At 38.3% G+C, this 12183-nt stretch overlaps 1 protein-coding gene across 5 annotated transcripts in view; it reads right to left on the bottom strand.

The window, feature by feature from the left end:
• Positions 1 to 6019: 6019 nt before the first annotated feature.
• ptbp3 (polypyrimidine tract binding protein 3) overlaps positions 6020 to 12183 on the bottom strand; it is a 65027-nt gene continuing 58863 nt past the window's right edge. For all 5 annotated transcript variants that reach the window (XM_081354514.1, XM_081354511.1, XM_081354513.1 and 2 more), the window contains 3 exons: positions 11731 to 11947; positions 10805 to 10882; positions 6020 to 9736 (listed from right to left, as the gene is read on the bottom strand). In XM_081354514.1, coding sequence (XP_081210640.1) covers positions 9604 to 9736; positions 10805 to 10882; positions 11731 to 11947 — 428 coding nt within the window. In that variant the 3' untranslated portion in view covers positions 6020 to 9603. The remainder of the gene's footprint in view (positions 9737 to 10804; positions 10883 to 11730; positions 11948 to 12183) is intronic.

The raw sequence follows: 12183 nt of genomic DNA, 5'->3' as shown, positions 1-12183 counted from the left end.
CCCCTTCCCGTTTTGTTATTTCTCCCGTGAAACTCCCGTTATTTGTATGGCCCAAACGTCGTTATATGAATAATCACATCAATATATTATTCCAAGGTTGTCCAGTTGCCAGATCTTGTATGAAACCCATCCTACTCGCGCAATAAACACATCATACAAATTTCAACCCATTTGTGAGCTCAACCTGGCAACCTACACCCCAGTTGCGCCGTCGATATCTGCGCAGGTAACGTTAGTAGACGCGGGAAGTTGAATGAGCGTTACTGGTAGAAATGGGAAAAGACTCCGTGTTAAGTAAATATTTAATGCAATTAACGCGGCATCCGTTTTTTTTCTGTCATCCATTGGCTGCATGGCGTTACATTATATGATGCGCTTTTATTCTTGCTAATGCTTTTAAACCATTCAAGCCATATAGGCTACTTATTTTATAAAACTTTAAAAGCGAAATGCGCATCACTCATTCCTGGGAATATATTTGACATCGCAGCCTGACCTTGACGGAAATAAATATCCTACGCCAAAAGTACCAGAGAAAAAGTCTTTGTAAACCGTACAGTTGCTTTGGTTTTTCAATCAGTGCCCGTTTCGCCCCGTGGCTCAAAAGGGACACAACAAAAATAGGGACACCCGAGAAAGCCAAAATAGAATATGCAAAATGTATTAACAAAATAGAACTATACAGAGAAAAAAAAAAAAAAAACTACGTACAACGGTAACAGTGAACAAATTCATAATCCGTGCACGCTTTCGTAATCGTTCTTTTGTAAATCGTTCTTTTGCAATAGTTGTTTGTAATATTCAGTTCCTGTGAAAAATTGTGAAATAGCCTACTGTTCCGATAGGTTAAGTTACACAACAATATGCGGATTGATTACATACCAATATTTAGATGTAATATTCAGTTCCAGTGAAAATCTGTTCAGTTAAAGGTATAGCGGAGGATCTTTCCGAATTTTAGATAAGACCCGCCCCCTCCACTTTTTGAAAAGTTTGATTGATTCACCAGAATGATTAACAATTAGGAGGACCAATAGTATAGGTGATCCACCCGGAAGTAAAAAATCCTCCGCTATACCTTTAATGGAGTAGGCTATACACAGGTGATGTGTAATATTCAGTACCAGTAAACTTTCTTACAGTAACTGAATATTACACAACATCACCTGTTCAGTTTTGAAAACTGTAGCCTACTCACAGATTTGTGGCCTACACCTTATTTTAGAAATCTGTTTTTCTGTATATTGATTTGTTGTGTATTGTTAAGATGAATACAACTGTCTTAACAAATTTTTTCTATGATTGGGCGATGGGGTGTGTAATGTGTAGTCTCCATGTCTCCTACTTAGGCCATAAGTCATATGCAACCCTAAAGTTTCAAACTTAGTTTCAAAGTATGAGCTACATTGTTGTTAATGAATATTACATTGCAAGCTCAGTTGGGCGAATGCATTTCTTTATTATCTTGTATCAGATGTTTGTTTGCGCGTCCTTGTAAATCCTACATTATGGGTACAAAATGTCCATACAAAGATGGCAGTATCCAAATCCTTGTTGGGACTTTTTTTTTTTTTCTCATGAGGAAAACAGCTTGTAAATCATATGAAGTGATGTTTTTTGAAAATGTAGAAAGTTTTCTGTGATGGGTAGGTTTAGGGTTAGGGTCAACGGGAGAGACTATACAGTTTATACAGCATAAAAATCATTAAGTCTTTAATGATTAAGTCTGTGAAATCATTAAAACATGGAAACCAGGTGTGTGTGTGTGTGTGTGTGTGTGTGTGTGTGTGTGTGTGTGTGTGTGTCCACTTATTAATAGGCTGTGTCAAAGTAAATTTCTCGCTGTAAACTGTCATTAGCCACAGCGAAATATTATTAATTAATATAATTAACAAGCGAGTTTTTACTTTTGATGATTGTCTGACATTTATTTCCCTGCTCTTCTGAAAATTAGCACTGTATTCATAATCAGCTCTAATATAACCATCATGTGTTTGTTTACTCTTTCATTGACATTCTGTCTTTTAATGGCCTCTAATGCAGCTGCTTCCTGATCGCAAAGCTATTTTCCTATAAGGAAGTAAACAACTAGAGAGGTTACATCAGGGTGTAATAATGCACGCCTTTCTTACCAGGTAGCGTCCAAATGACAGGCTTGGATTAGCACGACAATGCTAAAGCCGTTTCGCTAAATCCCTTAAAGGGATAGTTCACCCCAAAGTGCAAATTCTGTAATCATTCACCCTGATGTCATATAAAACTTGTTTGAGACTTTCTTTCTTCTGTATGAAGCTTGTTTCCGTCACGGAATAAAATAAATAAATAAAATTAAATACATTTAAAAAAAGTTGACCTTTTCACAGACTGCGATGACGCGTTTTAACGGTCGTCAGCATCGTAAATCCTGCAAAGTTATTTATATTTTCATTTTTCTTTTAAATGTATGTACATTTATAACACTATACTTTGTATTATATTATATTATATATAAAAAAAAAACCTACGCTGTTGTGAGGGTGTTTTTGGAAGTGATGGTAAAGTTGACATTGGTCTTTCCCTCTTATGACTGCTGTTATCAATCTCTCACTATTTTTTCCCCCTCTTTTTGAAAGTGGTGAACTCTATTGTGGCGTTTTCTTTTGCTATTTAAGCAAATGGGAACACTTTTTTTAATTTTTTATGTAGCCTAAAGTTTACACAACTATGACGACTTCGCTTCTGAGAAACCCATGTGAAAAAGGGTGAATTGTGACTTTTTATTTTTCTAAAAATTAAGAGTTTATATCTCAGAATTCTAAGGAAAGAAAATCAAAATTGTGAGATATAAACTCGCAATTGCTAAATGTTTATTTTTTATTCTGTGGCGGACACAAGCTTCCATACAAAAGAAGAGATTTTGAAAAATGTCACTGCTTAAATACATTTTTTTTTTTTTTGGGTGAACCATTTGTTTAAATGTAATACTTTTCTGTCCAGAGTTAAGCAGAGCAGGTTTAGGCAGAGTAACAGATAGCGGAGAGATAGTTAGTCATAAACAGAAGAGCTTAGAGGAAGAGGAAGGTTACAACCATTCCACTACTCTTACAAACATAAATCATATTCTCTCTTCAAATACAGGCACAGAAGAAGCAGAGTTTGCAGAGCATTGAACATGGAAGGAAGTCTGCTGAATTAAGGACAAATCCAGAAGGAAAGACATGAAGACGCAGAGGACATAGGAAAGTACAGATGTCATGACATTTATTCAAGGCATGCTACAATTAAATTTGATTAGGAAAAACGTCAGCAGGGTGGGTAATAAGAATAATAACTCTAATAATGATTATGCATAATAAGCCATTCATAAACAGAAAAAAAGAAATGCTTTCTACAAAAAATACAAATAAAATCTCCACTCAGTCATGCACTGCAAAAAATTAGAAAATATGTTTCTTTAATAGTTTATCTTCTATTTGCATTTATTACATCAAACTCATAAACTGGATACGCTCATGTCTCTCCCCAATTCCCACAAGTCACATAAACTGCTTTACAAATGAAAGCTGGTACTGGTATGATATCAAAATACAGAAGACAAATTGTGTTTTCTTTATGTTAATTTCCATAAATATAAAAACCAGTTCATATTGGTGTGTTTGTATCTTGTTCCCCAAAACCTTTTTTTTTTTTTTTTTTTTTGGCCAGGTAAAAAAAAACAAAAACAAAAAAACAATAAAATAAAATAATAAGGGAACACATATGTACAGCATTTGTTTCCTTTTGGTAGTGAAACATTCATAAAAACTATAAATTAGGTATTTCAAAGCATCCTGAGATCAACTCAGGCACTTCTGTATGTGCGCTGTGCTTGAGCGACACCTCAGTTAGCTAATTTAGTCTAGCCCCTCCCTTTATGCAAATTACACTGGTCAATTAGCATATTCATAGCCCATAAATTTAGTCATGAGAAGAGAATAGAAAGCATAATGGCTGAAATTTGAAGTTTAGATTGTAAGGGTCAATTGCATCGTAATAAAGCAATGAACTATCTCAGTCTGAACAGTGCTGCATCAGTTCCAATTCAATCAAGTCCTTTGGTTTCAGTGGTTGGTTTATCGTCACGGTCTGGAACGTTTTTAGAGTAAAGCTTTTTAATGGAATTGATGACTAAATAAGACAGAAAGTGTAACCGCTTATCCAGATGGTGGCGACTAGCGTAAGGCTGTTCAAATGAATCCATAAGGGCCCGGTAACATTCACAATCGTAAATGAGTCTAGTTTGAGGGGGGGAAAGGATATGGCTTGACCTTTCTGAGGAAAACAGACTGCGAGACGCGCGGAAAAACAGACTCGTAACATGACCGAGAGTGGAAAATACAAGAAGTTTGTCGGTTTCTGATATATAGCCAGGAAATAAGTTACAAATAAGCTAGATGAAAGGCACATAAACTTTGGTCCTGCATTATTTGTGACTTTTTTTTCAGTAAAAAACCTGGAAAAAACCATACACGTGTGTGTAACTGTTCGAGTGAGCGCGGATATCAACGAGGAAATGTCTTACAACACAGCGGAAACGTTGTTGCCTGAGTCAAGACGTGGTTGGAAACATGTTTCGCTTCGAGAAACAAAAATGAATGACTTCTGTGACACATTTATGGAGTCTGGCTTTTCTCCTGTTGATACATAAAAAGCATCGCAGCCGGGAGCAGGTCGGCGCTCTGCATATATTTCACCTCCCGACGGACGCCATCGCACACGTCAGTGGACGTTACGGACCCGGATCTGCTGTTGTGAAGAGGCAGAGTGACAGACAACAATCTTGAACCAGTTTTCACACTCTTAATATAGAAAATCAACAAACCCCAAAAAAAAGAACAAAAAGTATCACAACAGAGCAAGATTGAAACAGGCCAAAACCCCTAAACTGAATCAATTATAAGGTACAGTAAATAAGATACTCCAAAACACACACACACAGGTGGAGGTCTCAGACATCAGCATCACTCCATAGCAAAACGGAAGGCAGACCTGAACACTCAGAGCCTATGCTGTGGGCTTCTGGGTCTCCGCGAGGATGATTTAGATGGGGTGCACAGAACCCTTTTGGTCTGGTTGGAGATGCTGTTTGGTAGGAACTCACGCTTATCCTACAAGCTGTCGTCATCACTTTCCTCCTGATCTCCTCACTATAACTCTATTTGTTCACTGTAGAAATGAAATAGCCTATAGGTTCAAGCTGTATTTTTTATTTTATTAACATTAATGACACAGACAACAGCAGGAATATTAGGCTGCTGTCACTTTAAGACCGAATGCACGAATCGAATATACTGACACACATCCGGTCTCTTTCTCAACTGTTCACTTATGCCATAACCGAGAGAATACTTGAGCGAAAGCACTGTCTCTCTCTGCGTATACGCGCGCTTCGAGTCCCGATTTTCGCCTCTTCTTCCACATTTGAAATAGTTTGAATGTGTAAATTGGCAAGACAAAACATGTCCAAATGATAAACTTTCAGTCTATGATGGGTAAACAACTTTACGGTTAATCCGCGAATTAACTGCGGGGCCTGCTCAGTATGGACGCGTCCCTGTCCCCAAAAATGTTGGTACTTCCCTCCACGTTTTCTGCTGCGGATCGTTTATTTTCACCACGCACGCGCACTAGTTATGTGCACCTATGATCATAATCATATTAGAAGATGTGATTGATTCATGTTGATTTCTGATTGGTCCTTCCCATGAAAAACTCGCCAACATCACATTATGGTTTGTTGGAGGTTGCCAGAGTGTTGCTATATGGTTGCAAAGATGTTCGGAGTGGTTTTAATGTGTTGCTGTGGTGTTCAGATGGTTCCTAGTTGGTTACTTACTGGCCAAAAGTAAAAAGAGCCCAACTCCAAGTCTCTAGACACGGCTTGGGTGTTTCTTGAATAAGTCTATGGGATTTTTTCGCCCGTTTTATCGTTCGCCAGACGAAATTTGCGTGTGATCACTTAGAAAAGAAAAAACTTCACAGATGTGCTCATAACAGCTCGTAAATTTCATACTTTTTAATCAGAACTATAAGCATGTTTACAGCAACCTCTGTCTCTGATCTTTAAATTTTTATATCAGAGATAGAGGAACTTTGTTTTTGGCCTAGAAAGGCTGTACGTAACAATGGTACGCGTGTCTAGCACACATTTGTACACACACACACACACACACACTCACACACACATCTGCGAGGGAGAATAGAGACCCACAGCATGCTCTGAACATTGTTGAGTTCACCGTTCATTTGTCTAATAAGAGCATTCACAGCACCATACATCATAACTTACATCTCATATCATATTAAGACCACATGGTACTGAGTCCCCACAAAATGCACATCTATAAGAGCTACACAACAAAAAGATAATAAAAGAAAAATCAAGATCAAAATAAATCAACCCTCTCACCAATCCCACAAAATAGTACATAAGATATTTCAGTTAAAATGTCTAAAACCTATTTGATTATGAACACATAATAAGGCACGTAATAAGAAATTAGGTAAATACACAGTAAATATGATTTTTTTTTTTCACCATGATTTCTTGAATGATTATAGTGGTACAAAAACCCGATGAGGTTTCAAATTTGATTTTTTTTTCTCTTCCATAAAAAAGAACAAATTACCAAAAATAAGTAACTTTTTTTTTTTCTCAAAAAATCTTGACAATCCTTAAGATATATAGACCTGAATAGTTTGCTTTAAGACTGTAAACTTCAACAAAATTAAATTTCTTTTGAGAAGTGAAAGCGAAGGTTCGAATCGCTTCAGGTGAAATCAGTCAAAGACAAAAAAAAAAGTCACTGTCCCTTGCCTTGCATGAACATGAAGATTGTTGAATTGTTTGATAACTGATTTCAAGCGGGCTTCGACGGAGGATATAGTGCTCAGGCACAGAAGCTGCTCCCTTTAGATGCTACTCAACGGGTCTACGGTGACCCTCCTTGGAATCTTAAGGCCAGATTTCGCTAAATGAGACAGCACCTCGTTCGTACGCACAAGGGAGACATCATATATCCTAGAGTCCCGATGCAGCCGCTAATAATACACAAATACCAACTAAACACGTACACACAGAATCAGCTTCTGTATGTGCTCACCATTGCCATGTTCCAATACCTAGTAAGCTGCCTACTTAGACGACTTTTTAAGGCATCACAGGCGCGATCCCGACACAAAGGCTGTTCCAGCCTTCTACGATATCCAATTTTGGCCAAACTCTAAGGCAGCATTGCACGTAGGCAATCCCAGAATGCATTGTGATAAGCTCATTCAAATTCAAGACGGAGGGTGAATCGATTGTAAATATACTTTCAATTCTTTCAATACTGAAAATATCTATAAAATTGTTTAATTAAAAATGTTTGGTGTTAGAATCAGGTAAAAAACACAAAAATGTATCTTTTATATGATCACCTGATTCCAGTAGAGTTTGATATTAGCATGTTGCTAAGCTAATGTTGCGACAGTATATGTTAGTAATAGCAAATATTGAGCATGTGCTATGAAATTATTATTTCATTATGCCGCAACATCTCGAGGCTTTCTACAACGAACGTCAAAGAACGCTTTGTGTCCAGTGTAGATAGTGTTAGAGAACCGCGTTATTAGCTTAGCAACATGCTAACCTCAAACTATCTCTGTAATGAGCTTAAAGAATACATAGCACATGCTCAATATTGGCATGTGATATGAATTTCTAACTACTGGAATTAACATGCAAACATCTAACTCCACTAAAATCAATCAAATCAGAATGCCTCCATCTGGAGGAGATGCTAGTTTTGGAGTGAGTATTTCCATTATATCAGATACTTTGTATTGTTGGCTTACAAGATTCACACTGACAGTTTATTCCAATGATATGGACTCCACCTCTAAAAGAAAACCTCTGGTCTGGACTCTATCGGAGTCAAGTTTGCTGAGGACTTTGTACTATTAGTCAGTTCAGAGCATTCCAGATCAGCCACATGGGCTTACATGGCGAATAGGTCTTAGAAGGCAGCTGCCAATGTAGCAGCTCACTAGGTTTTGGGAACTAGGTGGCGTCTTTGTGTCAATCCGACTTACTCATTCCGTTAATATTTGGTTTGCTCAGATACAGAGGCATTTAGTGTGGGACTGCAAGGCAAAAGAGAGTGCTGCCCTCTTTTTTTCTGTGACTCAATGGTCTTCACTACGGTTTCTATAGAGCGCATGGCTGCAAACTCTCACACCTGTGGACAGAGCCGAGGAGTGAAAGAGCAGAGGACAGAACCTTCTGCCCCTGCGTGGAAAGATAGAAAACAAGTAGAACGAAAGGAAAAGACTCAACTAAGAGCAAGAAGGGGAACAGAATGGAGGAAATCGTCAATTTCCCAATCGAGATCACGGGCTATACCATTCACATTGAGAATTTCACTTAGGAGGAGGCGGAGCCTCATGTCAGACTGGGCGTTGCTGATTGGAGTGTTCCAGTAGGGTTGACATCTGGCCATAAGTGTTCTGAAATGATCGTGCATGTTTGAAAACGGTCGCCCCGGTTCAGAGGAACCCGATCGACTGGACAATGACATTGTGCGCCACTGCACGCAGATGTTCTCGGACAGCTTTGCAGGTGCAGAGAGCCCACAAAAGGCTGGTCTGTCCAATATAAAATTTCCATAATACAAGAAAAAAACAAAACAAATCACGCCATTCACTATCTATTCACAGATGCCTACCATCTGGCTATACATCTTTGCACAGTAAACAGATATGAGGATGCCTAACATTCCCCACGGTGCCTGTCTTCAATTCAAACCAATCAAAGTGCAGAGAAACAAAAAGGTTTGTAAGCCGAAACAGCTGCGATTGAATTTTAAATGCACCCATTTTTGAATCCATAGCAGTCTTGTTTTAATGCTACTCAGAAGAAAAGCACAAGCCTATTGGTCGAGGCCATCGCTACAGATTTTTTTTTTTCCAGCAGCACCTTAATGACGATGTCAGCGACATTCAAACGGTGACCGTGCGTCCAAAACATCCCACGGGAAATAGGGCTCTCCGTCGAAACAGCCAATGAGAATGAAGGTGTGGGTTTTGGGGGAGGAGCAGAGGAGACTCCGCCTTCACTGGGTCTGGGGTAACAAGGCCATTGGGCTACAGGAGTGTCAGTCTCCAATGTAATCGGCAAGTGTGCAGTAAAGAAACTTCCTCAGCATTTACTTTTTTTGAGAATGTTCATCTCGTGTTAGTTTGAGTTTCACATCAACGAAGTCCTCACCAGTAGACTATAGAGGGAATCTTACTTCCTCGACACAGAAGTTCCCAGAAACGTCACATTGTCACGGATATCGCATGTGTCTCCAGCCCTGGTATCGCGAGAGTAACTCACTCTCAGACTGTCTAAAGTTTCTGCAGTAGTCTCTTATTTGCTTTTTTTTTTCTTTCTTTTTTTGGGAAAATCTCTAAAACTACCCCATGAATATCTGTAATGATTTTTTTTTTTTTTTTGAGTTTGTCAGTCAGTCATATTCTCTGAAAGAAACAGTCAGACTGCTGAAGGTAGAGGGGCTGGAACGGGGAGGATGGGGAAAGGGTGTGTTTGTAGTGAAGCGGGTGCTAGATGGTGGATTTCGAGAAGGACACTCGCAAATGGTGGTTCTCTCCCAGGTCGTGGTTGTGGAGGATGATAAGAGCCTGAATGGCTTCTTCCACCGAACCCAGCTGGATCAGCGCCATCTTGCGGTCCTTCCTGTCAATCATACATGGATAATGAAAATCAGATACTGGGTGATCATGAAACAAGCTAAAGTGCCACATCGCAAGTCCTCATTTAGGATCAGTTGGCCCAACCGTTATAAGGTCAATGACATAAAGAGAGGGAAAATATATAGGAAAAAATCTTTAGAAAAGCTAGTTTAAAACAAGTGCCAAGTTCTTAGAAATGTACCTTTTGCATTCTTCTTAGTTTAAACCGTTTATGAAATTTTTAAATTTTCAACAAAAGTTTAAATGACTCTAAAAATTTTACGTGGTTTAACTATAAAGTGAAAGGAAAGACGTAGCGCCAAACACTAGTCCCAAACAGGTGAATGAGAAAAACTTCTTGCGGTGAGTAGATCCCAAAAAATACCTCATAAATCAGAACAAAGATCCACACACCAAAAAGCTCACAAGATTGTATTGTCCAGAGGCCACAATAAATTGCAAAAGTGCAAAAAAGCACATTATTGTGGCCTATTTTTGTGTGTGAATCCTTTTTTTGACTTTTAACAATAAAGTATCTCATCTTCAGTCAATGCTCCTAGAGGGCCACCTTCTTCCAGAGTTTAGCTACGCATATGTTCACATTTTATTCCTTGTTAATTTAAAATCCTTGTTCTCTTTCTATCACGTACTGATTTTGCACAGTTAGACGCGTTCCAAATTTTGTTGATCCAGGAACAACATTCTTTGTTGTCCCAACCATATCTCTACAACTAAACCTAACCCCACCCATAACTTATCCCCCCAAAAATCAGAGGGAATAACACTGGTGTAGAAGCACCTGTCCCTGATTGTAAGCCTAAACTTGACATAAACTGTAAACTTGTCCCTCAGATCTGATAGGAATATGGAACATGTTGTACTCTGTGAAATCAGGTTGTGCCTCTTTCTAGCTGATGGTATAGACATTGTTTATAACATTCGGGTTTCGTGTTTTCCCAAAACAACTCATCCTTATCGGCCGTGTTGTCTTGAAAGAAAGATACAAGCAGACTATTCCCCGTGTGATAAATGAAGGCTGAGAACAAAGAAAACAAATGTGAAGAGAACTCACTGGAAAAACTTGAAGGCCTTGACCATGTATCCAGAACTGGCAAACAGGTCTTTCAGAAAATCATCCGTGGTGGAGGGACTGGGGCGTGGAAGGAAAGGAACAAAAATATTATCTTTACAAAGGACAAAAACAGCACCTTATCTGATGCCAACAACAATTCAAGGACTTCTTGTGGAGTGAAACAACCGATATATGATATAATAATATGGGTGGGGTGATATGGATAATAATCATACATCATGGTACGAGTAATTTTTCATCACTCTAATAATATGCATTACAATATTGTTTCTTTTTCTGAAAATTCAACATCTACAATTTAATACTATATATGAAGAGTTCAGATGCAAAAGCCTCTAAGTGCCATCTTAAAATTTTCTTCTAAAATGATCATTTTTATCAAGCTTGTATATTTAATTTCAGTAATTTCACTTAAATGGCAAAGAAAATTACCTGTGAATTGTCATTTAAGTGAAATTACTGAACTTAAATATACGAGCTTGAAAAAAATGATCATTCTAGAAGAAAATTTCAGATGGCACTTAGAGGCTTTTGCATCTGAACTCTTCATATACACATTATATAGTTTTATATAACCACGTTATTGTCTAATTGGAAGTGACAACTATAATAGCTTACATAAAAAGTTTTTAATTAAAAAGTTAATTAATTAAAAAGTATTTAATATAGTTTAATTTAATAAAATTAAATAATGTAAATAAACAATGATTCTTTCCTAGTTCATTGGTTTTTAATGTTAATTCTAAACACAATAAAAAATGAAACCCCCCCCCCAAAAATGAATGCTTAAGTTATTAGTCCAGTAAAATTGGGTCTTTGCAGCATCGGACCAAACCATGTATTTTTTGTAACATGCTGTATTTGGCCTGTGGTGCCCCATGTGTGGGTGTTTTCCAGTCACTCACGGGATATTTGAGAGGTGCAGGGTGGCGGAGGGGGGGAAGATGTTCTGGAAGTTCTTGGAGCCGGGCTTTTTGAAGCGGTGCAACGGGCTCCCACTGAAGTCTTTGGTCAGGCCCTGGTCCTCCTGACCCTCCCTAGGGAGCTGCACCGTCTGGTGCTTTGAGATGGTCACACGGATCACCTTACCATACAGACGCTGACCGTTCAGGTGGCTCATCGCTGAAACAAACCATGAGATAATGTGTTAAAGATAAGCTTGAACTCTGAGACACATCATGTTACACTCTTATGCTGAACATTTGAAGAGTAAAACCTCAAGCATAAGATTGATTTCTTTCAGTTTTTCAACAAACACGTTTTGTACACTGCCTCTAAATATGGCTGTCACTCGTGAGTGCTTCATTTTGTAGACACATTTTGCCTCAATCATGAAACACAAGCAGAGCGAATTCTGT

The sequence above is a fragment of the Scardinius erythrophthalmus genome (assembly GCF_964197995.2).
Source record: "Scardinius erythrophthalmus genome assembly, chromosome: 23".
Classification (NCBI taxonomy): domain Eukaryota; kingdom Metazoa; phylum Chordata; class Actinopteri; order Cypriniformes; family Leuciscidae; genus Scardinius; species Scardinius erythrophthalmus.
This window is presented reverse-complemented; position numbering and strand designations above follow the sequence as displayed.